Here is a 15,757-nt window from a genome sequence, read left to right on the forward strand (position 1 = left end):
ATCACTGTTGAGTCAGGAGCTGGTGCTAGTTGTGGCTGTGGTGCAGCTGCCTCCAGACGTGGTCGAGAAGGTGGTCCATTCAGGTCAGGATTGTCTGAAAAATACTTAAGACATTGGAGACTTTGTGAGCCTTGAGCTTCATTCTGTACGTTTTGTGCAGATAATCACTTTGGATCAGATTGTGCTTTTCTCTACGTTTTTCCTTCTGATTTCCACATAATAAAGGCTGTATAGTTTACATTTACTCTGTTCTTCTTCCTGCCATTATCTTTTTCAATTTGGACTGGATAATCTTTCAGTAAGTCTAACTGTTTCAGGCTAAAATAACAGTTTCTTCCCTCAAGCAATCCATCTGATTAACAATTAACACCATGGAACACACAACACCTAATATTTGTACTATGTATACCTCAATTGCACATTTCATACTTGCACATCTATATTGTCTACATGTTTACTGTTTGCTTCAATTGCACATTTCACAATTGCACATGTGTACATACAAATTGTATATATCGTATACCTCAATTGCACATTTCTCACACTTGCAAATTTATACATACAATTGTCTATATTTGTATATGTATGTTTCATAAGTATATTTAAACTGCACATTTCACATCTGTAAATGTGTACATACAATTACACTGTATATGTCATTCTGTTAGACTGTGGAGCTTCTGGCACTAAAACAAATTCCTCGCATGTGAAAACATGCCTGGCAATAAAGCTGATTCTGATTCTGATTCTGAAAACTGCCACCATCAGGGAAGACAAACTCTTAGTTTAATGTCAGAAGACTGTTTTTGTCTTAGTCTCTATCTGTATTGTGTGTGTGTACTCTATCTTTTTTGTTGGCCTCTTTGTCTTTTCCCCTAACCTGCTTTGCTCTCCGGAGTGTCTATACCGAGCTTGTCAACCCTTAGTGGCAGGTTTTCTTAAACCTTGCAAACAACAACATTTACATTTACGGCATTTAGCAGACACTCTTATGTGTCACTGAGAGTGACTTGCCACTGAGCTACCACATCCCACAAGACACTTTCAGAACCTAATCCCAGATTAGTGCGGTGCAAGAGTAAAAAAGTTTCCCAGTTTATTGTGTTCCGCTGTGCAGCACTACCCCACACTCCTCGTGTAGCCTGAGTGAGGAAGGGCCCTGATCACTGATTACATCAAGGTTTTATAAGCAGGATTCAAACAAAGAAGACATGTAAAAGCAAAACATAATCAATCATTGGCTTAAATGAACAACGCCTGCTCATCTCTTGATCCAGCTTGTCTTACCAAGGTCTACTAGAAGCTGTTTATGAGCCTAAGTCCCGCCAACTCGTCTCCAGTCCCCTCTGCCCTTGTCATAAATCTAATAAAACAACCACTGGTAATGACAATTTCTAGTCACAACAACTACCAGTCATGAGCATAGAAGGACAAGACCTTACAAAAATCTCTAAACATTTCCACTGCACATGTCTAAGTAACCAGCCTTCCCAGTCAATGGGTATTAAAATTGATATACTTAGATTTGTACTTGTAAGATATATGAGCAAAGAAGGTTGTGAAAATTCATCTTTATTGTTTAACATTTGTTCGCTTCGTCATGAAGAATTTGTGGAAATCGGCTTGTTTTATACCTTCATATTGACTCTTTTTAAAATTTATGTTAAAGATATGATTGAATAGCTTCTTGTTCCTACTCACCCAGGTGTACAAAAAAATAAAGTAAAATATCAATGGGAATTTACTTTATATTTTACTCATACAAATTCCTCATTCAGGCATAGATATTTAAGAGAGATTCTTTTTATATAAAACTCTTGTGTTTGCAGTTGTTTGATTTACAAACGCTCAAAAGCTTAAAAATGACGTTTTTTCCACAGCCTTCTTTGCTCATATTTACCAAGAGCACCAATATTAATGGAGGACATTTAATAAGTAGTAGTAAGAAGTCAGATTTCTGCTTTCTCTGTCTCGAATGTCATGTGTTCTGTTCCAGTCAGGAGTCGAATTGTGAGTGTTTTATATTGAGCAGGTTGAGGTTTCTTTGTACTCTAGCTATGAGACAGAGGAGCTTGTTGATGTACTCAAAAACAACCCCTGAAACTTTTTCTAATTACATTCAGGTAAAAAGATCCCTGAGCTCACTATCCCTGCTCTCTGGTTACGCTAGTGGATCAGAGAGTTTTAGGAGCAAGCAGGTCTGTTTTGACTCGGCTCCCTTTCTCCATCAGGGAAATTGATCCCTTTGAGCTGCTCAGTCTGCTGATAAACTCTAGACGTGTTTAATCGTAAGCAGTAAAAATTCCAGTGGAGTCTAAAAGTCTGAGTCCACAAATGAAAATATCGCTTCTGTTTTAGATACTTTTCTAAATTCATGCCACGATTATATCTTCAGCATGACAATTTGAGTGAAAATGAAATTCAAAGGTTCTTGCTATTAAGTACTTGCTATTTTTGCAAACTAAGCACTTCAGATGACTCCGCAGGTTTGTGCATAATCTGACAATGAATATTAGATCAAATCAGTGTTTTCTGAATATGTTCAGAATAGTTATGCCTCAAGATCGTGGGTAGAAGATTAATATGTTCTGTCATATAACCCTGTTAACCCATTTACATTTCCAGCATTTGGCAGATGCCTTTATTTAGAGCAACTTACGTTATCTATTTTTTTACATTTTTTTTTACACAACTGAGCAATTGAGGGTTAAGGGCCTTGCTCAGGGGCCCAACAGTGTCAGCCTGGTGGACCTGGGATTCAAACTCTCAACCTTCCACAGAAACATCTATTGAATATAATAAAAGTGTAGATAGTCATAATCTCATTGGTTCCTGGATTTTTCGGAAATAAAATGTTAATTTAAAATGATTCATTTGTCTGAGATGGATTAACATGGTTTATGAATGTTTAAGTGCCTGGTTTTTGTTTTTTTGTGTTTTTTTTATAATAAATTGACTTTAGATTTTCAAAGGTTGAATGTCACCACATTTAATGTTAAATGTTAAACTTATTCTGAAAAAAAGACTTAAAAGTCGAATGAGAACGTGAAAGGTGTGAGTGATTAAATATAATGAGTTTTGTAGGGTTTGAAGTGGCTTTAGATCACTTCATCTATAACAATAGTGACAACAATAAATATATTCAGCTCTGGTTTATTTAAGAAGCTTCTTGCTGCTCCACAGCTCCCTCTTGTGGTAGAAAAGGGAATTTCGCTTTGATGAACGGCTCAGATAAAAAGAGCGACCTGTTTGCTGTAGATGTGAAAGCTGTTGCTGGTCAGTGAGGACAGCTCGCTCATGGAGTGACATCAGGTGAGTTCATCTTAACAACACTTAAGTAAAGTGACTTAAGGGCTTAAGGGAAATAACGCAGAGGTTTTGTAGAGGCATTTAGTGTGAACTTGGTCAGTGGAGCATCACACTCACATGCTCTGAGACATGCTTTAGATCACACACTTTTTCTCTGTACATGTTTAATATGATGTTGTTGGTTTTTTTTTTAAACAAGTCATTTACAGTGTTATTTTAATGTCACAGCTTTATTGCTGCAACTTGACAGCTAAACGATGAAGACATTTGTGTCCACTTTCTGGTCTTAAATCCAATGATCCAGTTACATGAGTTTAATAATCAGGTAGATTTTACATGTTGTATCAGATTTGCTGCACATATTTACCTGAGATAAATCGTGAATAATTAATAATTAATAATTAGCTCAGGATGAATTATACATCTCCCACTTAGGTGAAATTTAATCTCTCCTCTCCTCTCTTCTCACTCTCTCTTTTATGTTCATTGGCAACCCCAAAACATTGCCACACACACACATATACACATGCACACACTCACACACAAACACACATACACTCACACATACACACACACACACACACACACACACACACACAACTGACCCCCTGCAGTTTCCCAGCATGCAGCAGGAGCTGTGGCTCAGAGCCAAATCTCAGGTGATCGCCTCCCTGAAAGCAGTGTGTGCAATGAGGGCAGCCGCCTCTCACCCTCCTCCTCCTCCACCACCGTACGAGCTTGAGCTGAAGAGCGCTCTTTCCTCCAGTGATGGCAGCTCTCTGAGACCAACACACATCAGGACTCGGATGACCAACGGCACGTTAAGCAACAGTCATGGGTTTCCACAAGGCCATAACAGAGGTCAGTGTGTTAGATCATTTCACATACTCATCAAATACTGTTTGAAAGGCAAAAGAGATTTAAAAAAGTAATGTATAGGTTTTTTTTGTGTCTTCTGTTGGATGTGGGGTGAATTGCAATTTTCAGCATTTCCTCTGAAACTATAAGTGCCTTGTGTTTGAGTTATTATTATAATAATAATTATATTAATAATATTAATATAATTATTATTATTATTATTAATAATAATAATAATAATAATAATAATAATAATAATAATAATAATAATTAATAAAGCAAAAAAAAACAATATAAAGTCAAAATTTATTGAAAAGAGCAGGATGACCCTCCCTGGATAAGAGCAGTGTAAATTCATGTGTTTCAATTTATCCCAGAAAATGCAGATAAACAAAGTACTGGTGAGAGTCCCAGGAATCTAAACAACCCAGTGAAGGCTTCGAGGAGCCATCAGGAGCTGCACAGAGAGCTGCTTATGGCCCACAGGAAGTAAGAGCAGTACTCTTCATCTCCGTTTGCTATCTCTATACGGAAAGCTCTAGCCAGCTGCTCAGTTAGAAGGGAATTGCAGGCTTTTCAAAAATCGCAGAAGCAGTGAATCGAGGTCGGTTAAAAATTGATGGCAGTCTCGTTCTCTCGCTCTCGTCTTTTGTGTCACACAAACTACGCTCGGCCTCACGGGCTGCAATCGTACACCGGCTCAGAGGAGAGCTGTGTCAGGCTGTAATGATAGACATGCACCTCGCAGGATAGCTCTTCTTTACTGCGCTGAGATATCACAGAGACAGCAGAGAAACATTACACTGGATTGGTTAAAACCAGTGCTCAGTTTAGTCTTGGCCACAGAATGGCGTAAGCAGTTAAACTGTAATACAACTATAACAAGTGACGAGTAACAACTACGCCATGCTGCAATGCTGCTAATTTACAGTACAGGGACATACAGACCTGAAGGTTGAAATTTTAGCTTACTGTCAATCCATTTACTTTTTAATATTTAGACAGAATTAAAATGTAAACAGGAGACACGGTGGCTTAGTGGTTAGCACGTTTGCCTCACACCTCCAGGGTTGGGGGTTCGATTCCCACCTTGTGTGTGTGGAGTTTGCATGTTCTCCCTGTGCCTCGGGGGTTTCCTCCGGGTACTCCGGTTTCCTCCCCCGGTCCAAAGACATGCATGGTAGGTTGATTGGCATCTCTGGAAAATTGTCCGTAGTGTGTGAGTGAATGAGAGTGTGTGTGTGCCCTGCGATGGGTTGGCACTCTGTCCAGGGTGTATCCTGCCTTGATGCTCGATGAGGCTTGAGATAGGCACAGGCTCCCCGTGACCCGAGAAGTTCAGATAAGCGGTAGATGTTGAATAAATGAATGAATAAAATCTATACATCATGCAATTTTATGCCAAATTTAAAAATAGACATTAAAAAAGATAGTGGTTTGCATGTTTGCTCCACACATCCAGGGTTGGGGTTTGATTTCTGCCTCTGCCCTGTGTGTGTGAAGTTGCATGTTCTCACAGTGTTTTAGGGGTTTCCTCTGGGTTTGCCTAATCCACGATGACGGCGTGAAACCTTTAGTAGTTCTTTTCTTTTTCATTCTGTAATTCTTCTAGTATGCCTGGTTGTGTTTTGTGTTTGACTCTTTCGGGGAGGGCAGGGGTCTGGCAGTGTGCTGTAAACCCGAGCTGCAGATGGTTCTGGAGAGGAGGAAGAAGGAGCAGACCCAGAGAGAGGAGGGGGAACAGTGCAGGAGCCCATTGGAGCAGGTTCTCCTCCAACGACAACAGAAGCAGCAGGAGGTGACGGTCAGCACCATTTTTAAGTCCTCATTCTAATCGATGGGATGGAGACTGTTATTACTGATGCCATATTTAGATCAGTGGGAGGAAATACATTTAAGACATCTAAAAGCAATGTGTTCTTTAGTTATACATAATATACATGTCTACAGTTAAGGAATGATGATTAATTCTGCTCAAAATTACAGCAACTGTGAGAAAAATATCTTCTGAAAAAGAGACTAGGGCTGTCTAGATGTTCCCTGAAGGTTTCTGTGGATTGATAATGATTCTTCATTTCTTTTTTATAAGACCCTTTCTGAAGGGGAAAAACTCTTTTGGCTGATAAATGGACCCTTTTGGCTGATAAATGGACTCTTGAGCATGTAATATTTAGATTCTAACCTATAAGAAGGGTTCAAAAAACTAGTTTCAAGAAAATTGTAGGCAGTGATCTGAGAAAGGTTTTCTGCATTTCACTGATATATAACATAATATATAAATGAAAGAATTACAGTGTGTGTGTGTGTGTGTGTGTGTGTGTGTGTGTGTGTGTGTGTGTGTGTGTGTGTGTGTGTGTGTGTGTGTGTGTGGGTGCGTGCGTGTGTGTGTGTGCACCCTTGCGCTCTTTGGTGTGTCCTTTTCCAACTTACAGAAAGAAAAGGAACAAGAAGAGAAGATACGGCACGAGATACAGCTTCTGGAGTTTATCAGAGTGCGACAGAATTTAAGGAAAGTGCATTCAGCGCTACACAAGAACACCACCTCCTGAATATCAGCCACATCAGAGGAAGGTTGTGACAGCGCAAAGAGTTCTTCTCCAGCATCTTGTTATAACCTTCAACAGGACTGAATGGGAGTTTTGCATTTTGAACACCACTGTAGCTGAAATTCCCATATTTGTGTTTGCCCCTCTGTGTCCAGATGTATGTTTAAAAATCCTGATGCAACACCATAATATATTGTATCTCTGTGTTAAAATTCAAGGTTTTATACCACCACATGCTTTGGATACAGGGAAAAAAACACCCTTGAAGACTTGCATTTTAATCTTTATAACTGAGACGTAATCTTCAGTGTCGTCTTTATTTTGTAATGAAATTCTGAGTTGACATTTTTTAGTTTAGACATCTTTCATTTCATGTTGTTCTACTTCCACTTTAGTTAATGATTTCACTTTTTTCCCCACAACAACATCAGAAGATCTGCAGATAGTTGTGCCATTTGGATATATGCTGCGTTTGTCTTAGTGGTGTCTGGCAGGTCGGAATGATTTGGTTTTGTATGCAATGCTTTCAACATACAAAGTGGGAAAACGACACGGGGTCGCTTCATGTTCATCGACTGGAAAGGAACTTTTAGTTGAGAAATTCATGAGTAGGAATTTAATGTTGAGGTGGTGTTTTCTTCGGCTTCGTCTGGTTAGAGGACGGGAATTACAAGCTGCAACCACAAACTCAGCACAACTCTAATTGTGCGTTCGAGGAAACTCGGTGACTTGTAATTCATTGTAATTGATATAACCCACAGATTGTTGTTGGTGTACCTCAAGTTCAATTTCAGGCTATTAATGTTGACACCTGAGAATGAATAATGTAAATGTCCCAAATGTCAACAACTGACCCACAGCATCTCTATACAGACACCACAAATTATCCTAAACCTATTTTATTGTGTTTTAAAGTGTTTTTCTTTCATATTTAACTTTACAGATACAGTCAGTGTTGTCTTTTGTTCTAACCTGTGGGTGTTAAATATGTGGGTGACTTTTTTTTTTTGGACCTACATTTGAAATAAAGTGTAGAAAATACATTTATTTGCTTTTATAAAACGAAATATAACATGAGTACAAAGTCAAAACAATTAACATGAGAATAAAAGCAGCAGACATGCGCAGTGCGAGCGCTTCCAAACACACCACGGTCATTTGTGTTCTCATCTGATTGGGTAAAGAGCGATTGTAACTGACCAATGACAGCAGGAGGCTGTTGTACACGTGATCAGGACGTGTTTTGGTCATATGATGTGGTGCACTTTTCTGGTTCAGCTTGATTTACGCTACAGAGTTTAAGGAAACGCGAACAGACAGTGATATAAGCAGCAGAGAGAGGATCTAAACAAAACAAAGAAGGAAAGAGAACCGAATTCTTTGTGCATTTTCATTTGGACAGGTAATTTTTATTAGTTTAAAGATTGTTATTGATGTTACATGTGAAGGCAGTCACCAAGGTGTGTGTGTGTGTGTGTGTGTGTGTGTGTGTGTGTGTGTGTGTGTGTGTGTGTGTGTGTGTGTGTGTGTGTGTGTGTGTGTGTTTGTGTGTGTGCTTTTGTGGTGTGTGTGTGTGTGTGTGTGTGTGTGTGTGTGTGTGTGTGTGTGTGTGTGTGTGTGTGAGAGAGAGAGAGAGAGAGAGAGAGTGTGTGTGTGTGTGTGTGTGTGTGTGTGTGTGTGTGAGAGAGAGAGAGAGAGAGAGAGAGAGAGAGAGAGTGTGTGAGTGAGTAAGTGAGCGAGCATAAGTGAGCGTGAGAGAGAGAGAGAGAGAGAGAGAGAGAGTGTGTGTGTGTGTGAGAGAGAGAGAGAGAGAGAGAGAGAGAGAGAGAGAGTGAGTGTGTGTGTGAGGGAGTGAGTGTGGGATGGATAGATAGATAGATAGATAGATAGATAGATAGATAGATAGATAGATAGATAGATAGATAGATAGAAGTGCGCTGGAAAAACACTCATCACATTAGTGCAGCCTTTGCTTCTGGATCTCGGTGCATTTAGTCAATAATACTGTTTGCTGAACAATGAAGCAGAAAGCACACATTCTCCATTAGTTTGCTTTTATCAGGTTTTATCTAGACCTTTCTTGAAAAACAAGTTGGGATAGGAATAGGGATAGAGGGAATTCTATTCAAAGAGATAAATATAGGAATGTTAGTTGTTAACTGGGCACTAACATTTTACAATGAATCTCCAAACACAAAGAATATCAGGAAGTCAGGAAGTTACAAATGAAAAGTGGAACAATAGAAAAAGAAATAATGCAAACTCAGGAGAAAAAAGACAGACCGGATCTGTTCAGAGGATATGAAAGAGATCGAAGGTCAGGAAAAAGTCTTTAGTAAAGAGTTTTGTAATGTCAGATTTATAAAGGCAAACATTAGAGCTATTGTTTGTTGATCTTTATTCTTAAGGGATTTATTGCTGCAAAAAAAACTATTGTAAACCTTTTTTAACATCTTTTAATAAACTGATACGTGTAAATACTGAACAATAAAAACCATCATACTAGCATGTATCCTGGATAATGATAGTGTAGTCCTGTGTGCTGTTAACTGTTTTCAGGCACAAAGATGGCGGAGTTGTTGAAGCAGTATCATGATAGAATACGCACTGAGCTGGACAGAGTTGTGGATTTCTGGCTGAAATACTCTCATGACGAGCAATATGGGTGAATATCATCAAGTTATTATCAGTGTGTTCTCTATAATTGGCCTCAAAGCTACATGCAGCATGTATGACACATATCCATATATCCGTCTGCTCTATTTTCGACTGTAATGTAGTTTGCAATGCCAGAGATCCCAGTTCTGCTCCTACATCAACAGTGTAAAGTTCAACTTTTTGCTGCCTCTAGCATTTGTTTCAGGCTCCAGGACCAGTGATTAGAACCACAGCTTCTAAATGATAATATCGCTGTCTGTTTCTCTTATTTCTCAATCAATCAACCAATCAATACAGAAACATCTTTTACTTTTACCATCTGTTTAGGAACATTTAATCAGGATTAATAATCAGAATGTTTCTAATCTCTGCCTCTGTCACAGTGGGTTCTTTACCTGCATTGGGAAAGATGGGAAGATCTACGATGAGCTGAAGTATGTGTGGTTGCAGGGCAGACAGGTACGAATAGTGAAATATTCCTGTGTAGTATTATTGATGGTTAATGGGTTTCCTACTAGTACTCTGGTTTCCTCAAAGACATGCTGATGGGTGGATGTGTGACTATACATTGTTCCTAGGTGGGAATGAGTGTGTGAAAGTGTGTGTGCATGTTTGATAGACTTATCTGACCTATCCTGCATTCCCGGGATAGACTCCATATCCACTATGGGCTTGACCAGGGCTGAAGATGAATGAATTAGTTGATATATATAATTGTTTGTCTTGAACAGATGCAGGATTTAATGCTATGTTACTAAATTGTAAATGTTTAAACACCACATGTACACGTTTAATGTGTATATAAAGGAAATGCTCTCGTAGGTGTGGATGTACTGCAGGCTGTACCGCACCGTGCCGAGGTTTCGTCGGCCAGACATCCTTCAAGCTGCCAAATTAGGTAATAATATCTTCTAGAAATTATACAAATACGTAACAACTATAAAAAAAAAGCAAAACTGCACATTCTGACTATTTTCTCCTTATTAGATTCAATTTAAGATATTTAAGAAACTTCATAAATGTTATGAGACAGTTAACATCCTTAAGCCTCTGATATTGTTAACATGTTCATTACAATTGTCACATAAAGCCTGATTAAAGACATGGTTTAGTTCTTAAATACAGTAAGTGGAGTTATTAATTAAACACAGTGTGTTGTTACAGGCTAATCTCGTCTCACCACATATTTGTGACTAGAAATTGCGATAAGGAATGAAGTGATCCGGTGATTTGTGATTCAGGAGGTGAGTTTCTCCAGAGATTTGCACGAGTGCAGACGTCGGACGGTCCTGGAAAGTGTGCGTTCTGCCTGACGAGGGACGGCCGAGCTGTAAAGGTTCAGAGGACTATCTTCAGCGAGTGTTTCTACGTCATGGCTACGGATGAACTCTCAAGAGTCACAGGAGACAAAGCCATGCAGGTGGAAATGGGATTTAAAGTTCATGGTAGAAGTGAGAGATTTGATCAAAAATATCATGTCATGATGCAGAGTAAAAGAGAAAAGTCTTCAAGAACACATACTGTACACAATATAGTTATCTATTATGAAGTTTGTGTGTTGTTACTTGAGTAACAAGCAGTTAATCATAAAAGTACTGATACCCACAAGGCCGTGATATTATAATGGACTGTGTTCAGAGTTGAGTTGCTTTAACCCAGTGACTTCATACAGAAATCCAGATCCAGACATAAATGTATGCACTATTTAGAAGTTAAATGTGAGAGTGTTTTAGAACTGAAGAAAAGTTTTTAAAAGTTAATAATCACACCCTCTAGTGTCACCCAAATGAGGTTCCCTTTTGAAACTGGTTCCTCTTAAGGTTTCTTCCTCTTCCATAAGTGAGGTTGTCCTTGCCACAGTCATCTCAGTCACCTCAGGCTTGCTCGTTGGGGATAAATACAAACATAGAAGTATAATATTAGTCTTGAAACTTTGTATACTGTTAACCTTTTTGTACTTTGCATTTACTTTACTTGTACTGTTTTTTGCAATATTTCTTCTGTTCTCTAAAGCTGCTCTGAGACAATGTCCATCGTTAATAGCGTTATACAAATAAATTTGAATCGGAAAAAAAGATACAGATGCAGAAATTGTGCTGAAATTATTAATAAAAGTCAGTAATAAAATGTGGTGCAGTTCAGGTGTGTCATGTGCCGCATTCTGTTCTCCGCAGTCCGACGCAGAGAGCATGATGGATCAGTTGGTGCACTGGGTTCGAGTTGACTCGTCAGGTCTCGGTCGTCCTCAGCTTCCTGGGGATCATCCTGTTAACAGTATGGCGGTTCCCATGATGCTCTTGTGCCTCGTGGATCAGCTGACGGAGGGCAGGGCAGAGCTTGCAGAGAAATATGCAGAGTTGGGTAACTGGTGTGTGTCTCAGATCCTGCAGCATGTACAGGTGTGTAAAGTTTATATAATGACAAAGTAGCACACATTTATACAGATACACATTCTGCTTTTCTGTCTCTGACTGTCTAGACTTAATTATACATAAAATACGAATCGTCATGTTGCTGCTTTAGTGCTCTGTGAATCACTTTGTTCTTGCTGTGTTGCTCATTAGAGAGATGGAAAGGCCATTCTTGAAAACGTGTCTCCGGAGGGAACGGAGCTGCCAGGCTGTCAGGGACGGCTGCAGAACCCAGGTAGTTCACCAAGGACTAGAATTTTCGGTCTTTTCAACAATTTTGCAAATTTCTTTTTCTCCATAGACGAGGCTTCCTAATATTTCTGCAGTTAGTGACCTTTTTAATGCAATGAATTCTCCGGTGATTTCAGCTTAACCTCTATCCACCACATGTGTAGCCTACGTGAGAACACCACAAACGACATTTTACACATTTCCCTTACTGAGAATTGCAAACTTCACTTACATTGTATGTCCAAGGCATGGCTATTTAACTAAAACATCGTAATATCCAGCTGCATCAAAAGTTCTTGCTTATAATCGTCTATATAAGTGAGTGATTTGACTGAATGGCTGTTGCCTCTGAAATGCTTAATCATTAGTTGTTTGGTAGATGGGGAATAAACACATTCTCTCCTGTCTAAGCATTTCTCTCTCTCTCTCTCTCTCTCTCTCTCTCTCTCTCTCTATATATATATATATATATATATATATATATATATATATATATATATATATATATATATATATATATATATATATATATATATATATATATATATATATATATATGTTGTGCTTATTTTAAGCATTTATTTTTTATCAAAATTAGCTACCTACAGAACAGGGTTAATAATCTTTGTGTTACTGTAATCTTAAAATACGTAACTTGTCCCACAGCTTTTGCCCTAGACCCATGAATGAGGTGTCAAATTGACCGGCTCATTGAGGAGAGGTGTGCTATAACTTTTATAAGCGATCCGAGTACCGGTGCCTTTTTTCCCATAGACTCCCATTATAAACTTTGGAGGTTTATAACTCGGCAAGCTTTCGAACTATCTACACCAAACTCAGCCAGCTCCTTCAGGGTGATACTCTGAACAAAGTTTTACATTGGTGTACTGACTGGCCTTTCGGTTGTGCCTTGGCCCCGCCTCCAAAATATGCAAAATCAAAAAACGTTTTACAACATTGACATGTGACACATCAAAATATTCAGCACAATGAGGGGAACTGCCTCACATGTATTCTGGTCACGTCACATGACGTCATGTGATGTCACGTGAAAATCAAAATTTATAACATAACACTCAGCACGATGAGGGGAACTTGCCACGTGCAAGCACCATTCACATTTTCTTCAGGAAATGTACATTCTAGTTGTATTATTATTATTGTGTGTGTGGTATCTGCACATACACTACTAATGTAGTGAATGATTCTCTTTTAAAGAAAGTGTACAAATCGGCTGAACAGACTGCTTTGGACATTTACATGTTCTTATTCGCATAAGTAACCGAAGCATAACACCCTCCTTGCTCCCTGTCCTGTGCAGGTCATGCCTTGGAGGCTGGCTGGTTCCTGCTGCAGTACGCAAAGGCACGTGGCGACACTGAGCTGCAGAATGTGGCTGTGCAGAAGTTCATGGAGGTTCCCTTCCTCACAGGCTGGGACAAAGAACATGGAGGACTCTTTTACTTCCTAGACGCTGATGGACGCTGTCCCACACAGGTTCAAATGATAACTCAGTACAATTCAGTTAAATCTTTGATCAATAGACTGGTTTTAAATCTAAAGGATGAGACTGGTTGCTTCGTATTACTGGTAGATATCACACACAGGACGTGAGATGTTCCGTGTTGTCTGATTTTATTGTGTAGCTGGAGTGGAATATGAAGCTATGGTGGCCTCACTGTGAAGCTCTCATCTCTTATCTAATGGCCTACGATCACTTCCGAGATTCTGCAATGCTGCAGAGATTCACGCAGGTCTACGACTACACCTTCACACACGTGAGTAACGGTACCAAAAATATCATGGCATCATTTTAATTAGAAATAATTTTTTTATCAGATTTTTAAAAGCCTTTGTCTTGGCTGCCATCATCTCAAAGGTTCCTCTTTATAAATGCAGACCAATGACCGAAGTGTAAACACCACCACGGGTGTACAATATCACTGTTTTTTTTTTCCATCAGTTTCCTGACAAAGAGCACGGCGAGTGGTTCGGATACCTGAGTCAGAAGGGGAAAGTGGTGCTGGATTTTAAAGGGGGACCTTTCAAAGGTGAGCGCTGAGTATTAAGGCATAAGGGCTTTTATCAGATCCGTCCACTTGCTGAGCCTCAAGTTTTCTTAACTTCTTTCTTAACCTGTAATTAAAATGTCTTGCTGTATATTGAGTAGGGATCAACCAGATGTTTCTTGAACTGATTTCTCAAACCTATGTTTTATCCAGGGTTCTTCCATGTTCCTCGATGTCTCTACATGTGTGAGAAGATGCTGGATCATCTGCTGGCGACACTCGAGTCCTAAACGAGTCCACGATCTGATGGATGACATTTTATGCATTTTTTCCCCCAAACCACTGTAATGTTCACACTCTAGCTCGATACAGAGCTTACCTTTACTGTATACTGTAAAAGTGCCAATGTGATATGTAGTAAAGTGAACATTCCATGCACACACTAAACCCTGTTTATGAGCCAGAGGGAGGCTTAAATTTCATACGTGAGTTGTTTCCAGGACAAAAAAAACTTGAAGCATGTTTAATCAAAACTATTAACACTAAACTCAATTTTTTTCAGCTGGACATTGCAATGCTTCCAGAATGAACCTAGGTTAAACATTTAGCATTAACTAAAAGAAAAACTCTAACTTTTGGATTCACATCCAGAAAATTCTCAGCAGTTCTGTGGCCTAATGCTGGCCTTTTGTACATTGTACTGATGATCCAGATCAGAGGTGGCGGTTGTTCTTTCAGCTGCTCTGTATTCGGGGTCACCACAGCGGATCATCTGGCTTTATAGGTTTTATGCCAAATGCCCTTCCTGACACAACCCTCCCATTTTATCCAGGCTTGGCACTGGCACTGAGAGTTACCTATTCAGTGGCTGGGTTAGCTCCCTGCCTGGGAATCGATCCTGGGCTACGGCCATGCAATCGCAGGATCCTGCCGCTGGTCCACCAAAAGGCAATAATCCAAATCAGAGGTATTCAAGTAAATTTAGTAAATTTCCAAATACAAGATTTTCCTTGCTTATAACCAGCTAATATGCCTGAATGGTGGCGATTATTCCCATTTAACGCGTAACCGCTGATTAGCTTACATCTTTGCCATTTTGTTAAATTGCTACTCAAACCAGAGAGACTAAATAAAAATCTCACAAGATATTTAGAATTTGTTCAATTTGTGCATTAGATTTTTATTAATTTTTGAAAGAGGATCTGATAAACAAGCCATGCTGGTTTACTGAACCATGGCCAAGTTTTCATAAGTTAACTAAAGAACATCATATTGTCCAAATTCAGATGGTTGGTCTGTCAAGTGTACAGAACCAGATTGTTCTTAACTGGAACCTTAAAAGAAACCTCTTGCCTACTGTACTGTATATCCTGCCCACTTTGTACACATCCCTTAGCATGCAGTTTATTGCACACATTAAAAATGATTTATTTCACTGTGGCAAGTTTAGCACGCCAAATAAACGCAGCCCGGAATTTCATGCAAGTTTCTGGCCTAAAGGTAATAACATTTCTGCCCTCTTGAAGTCTAGAGATTTAAAAAAAAAAAAGATTTTAACCAGGTACCTTAAAGCTTTTTCCAAGTCTTGTGTTTTACCAATATATTTAGTTGTTGTTTTCGAATAGGTCTCAACTTCTCAAGGAAAAAAGTTTCATATTCATGAATTAAAGGACATATTTCACCACAGACTGTGTGATCGTTGGGGTCAGATTTGTTCCTCACAGGATGAACTGAA

The 15,757-nt window shown here is 39.1% G+C and overlaps 1 protein-coding gene and 1 long non-coding RNA gene across 6 annotated transcripts; both read left to right on the forward strand.

Annotated features, from left to right (window-relative positions):
* Nucleotides 1-4,147: 4,147 nt before the first annotated feature.
* LOC113656097 lies at nucleotides 4,148-5,971 on the forward strand. The gene is made up of 3 exons (XR_007137665.1): nucleotides 4,148-4,170; nucleotides 4,545-4,656; nucleotides 5,780-5,971. It is a non-coding gene; the product is annotated as an uncharacterized LOC113656097 (long non-coding RNA).
* A 1,967-nt stretch (nucleotides 5,972-7,938) lies between these two features.
* LOC113656096 (renin binding protein) lies at nucleotides 7,939-15,710 on the forward strand. 5 transcript variants are annotated; one of them, XM_027167123.2, is made up of 11 exons: nucleotides 7,939-8,115; nucleotides 9,247-9,378; nucleotides 9,755-9,830; nucleotides 10,194-10,269; nucleotides 10,613-10,791; nucleotides 11,546-11,770; nucleotides 11,936-12,017; nucleotides 13,335-13,510; nucleotides 13,660-13,791; nucleotides 13,977-14,064; nucleotides 14,236-15,710. In XM_027167123.2, exons 2-11 carry the CDS (start codon nucleotides 9,281-9,283, stop codon nucleotides 14,310-14,312), a joined length of 1,209 nt encoding a protein of 402 aa, XP_027022924.2. In that variant the 5' UTR covers nucleotides 7,939-8,115; nucleotides 9,247-9,280; the 3' UTR covers nucleotides 14,313-15,710. The 5 variants fall into 5 exon arrangements, with proteins under 5 accessions (XP_027022924.2, XP_027022926.2, XP_027022923.2 ...); XM_027167122.2 differs by having other exon boundaries at nucleotides 7,941-8,115; nucleotides 9,273-9,378; XM_027167125.2 differs by lacking the exon at nucleotides 9,247-9,378 and having other exon boundaries at nucleotides 7,940-8,115; nucleotides 10,179-10,269.
* The last annotated feature ends 47 nt before the right edge of the window (nucleotides 15,711-15,757 follow it).

The sequence above is a fragment of the Tachysurus fulvidraco genome, chromosome 14, assembly GCF_022655615.1.
Source record: "Tachysurus fulvidraco isolate hzauxx_2018 chromosome 14, HZAU_PFXX_2.0, whole genome shotgun sequence".
Lineage (NCBI taxonomy): Eukaryota > Metazoa > Chordata > Actinopteri > Siluriformes > Bagridae > Tachysurus > Tachysurus fulvidraco.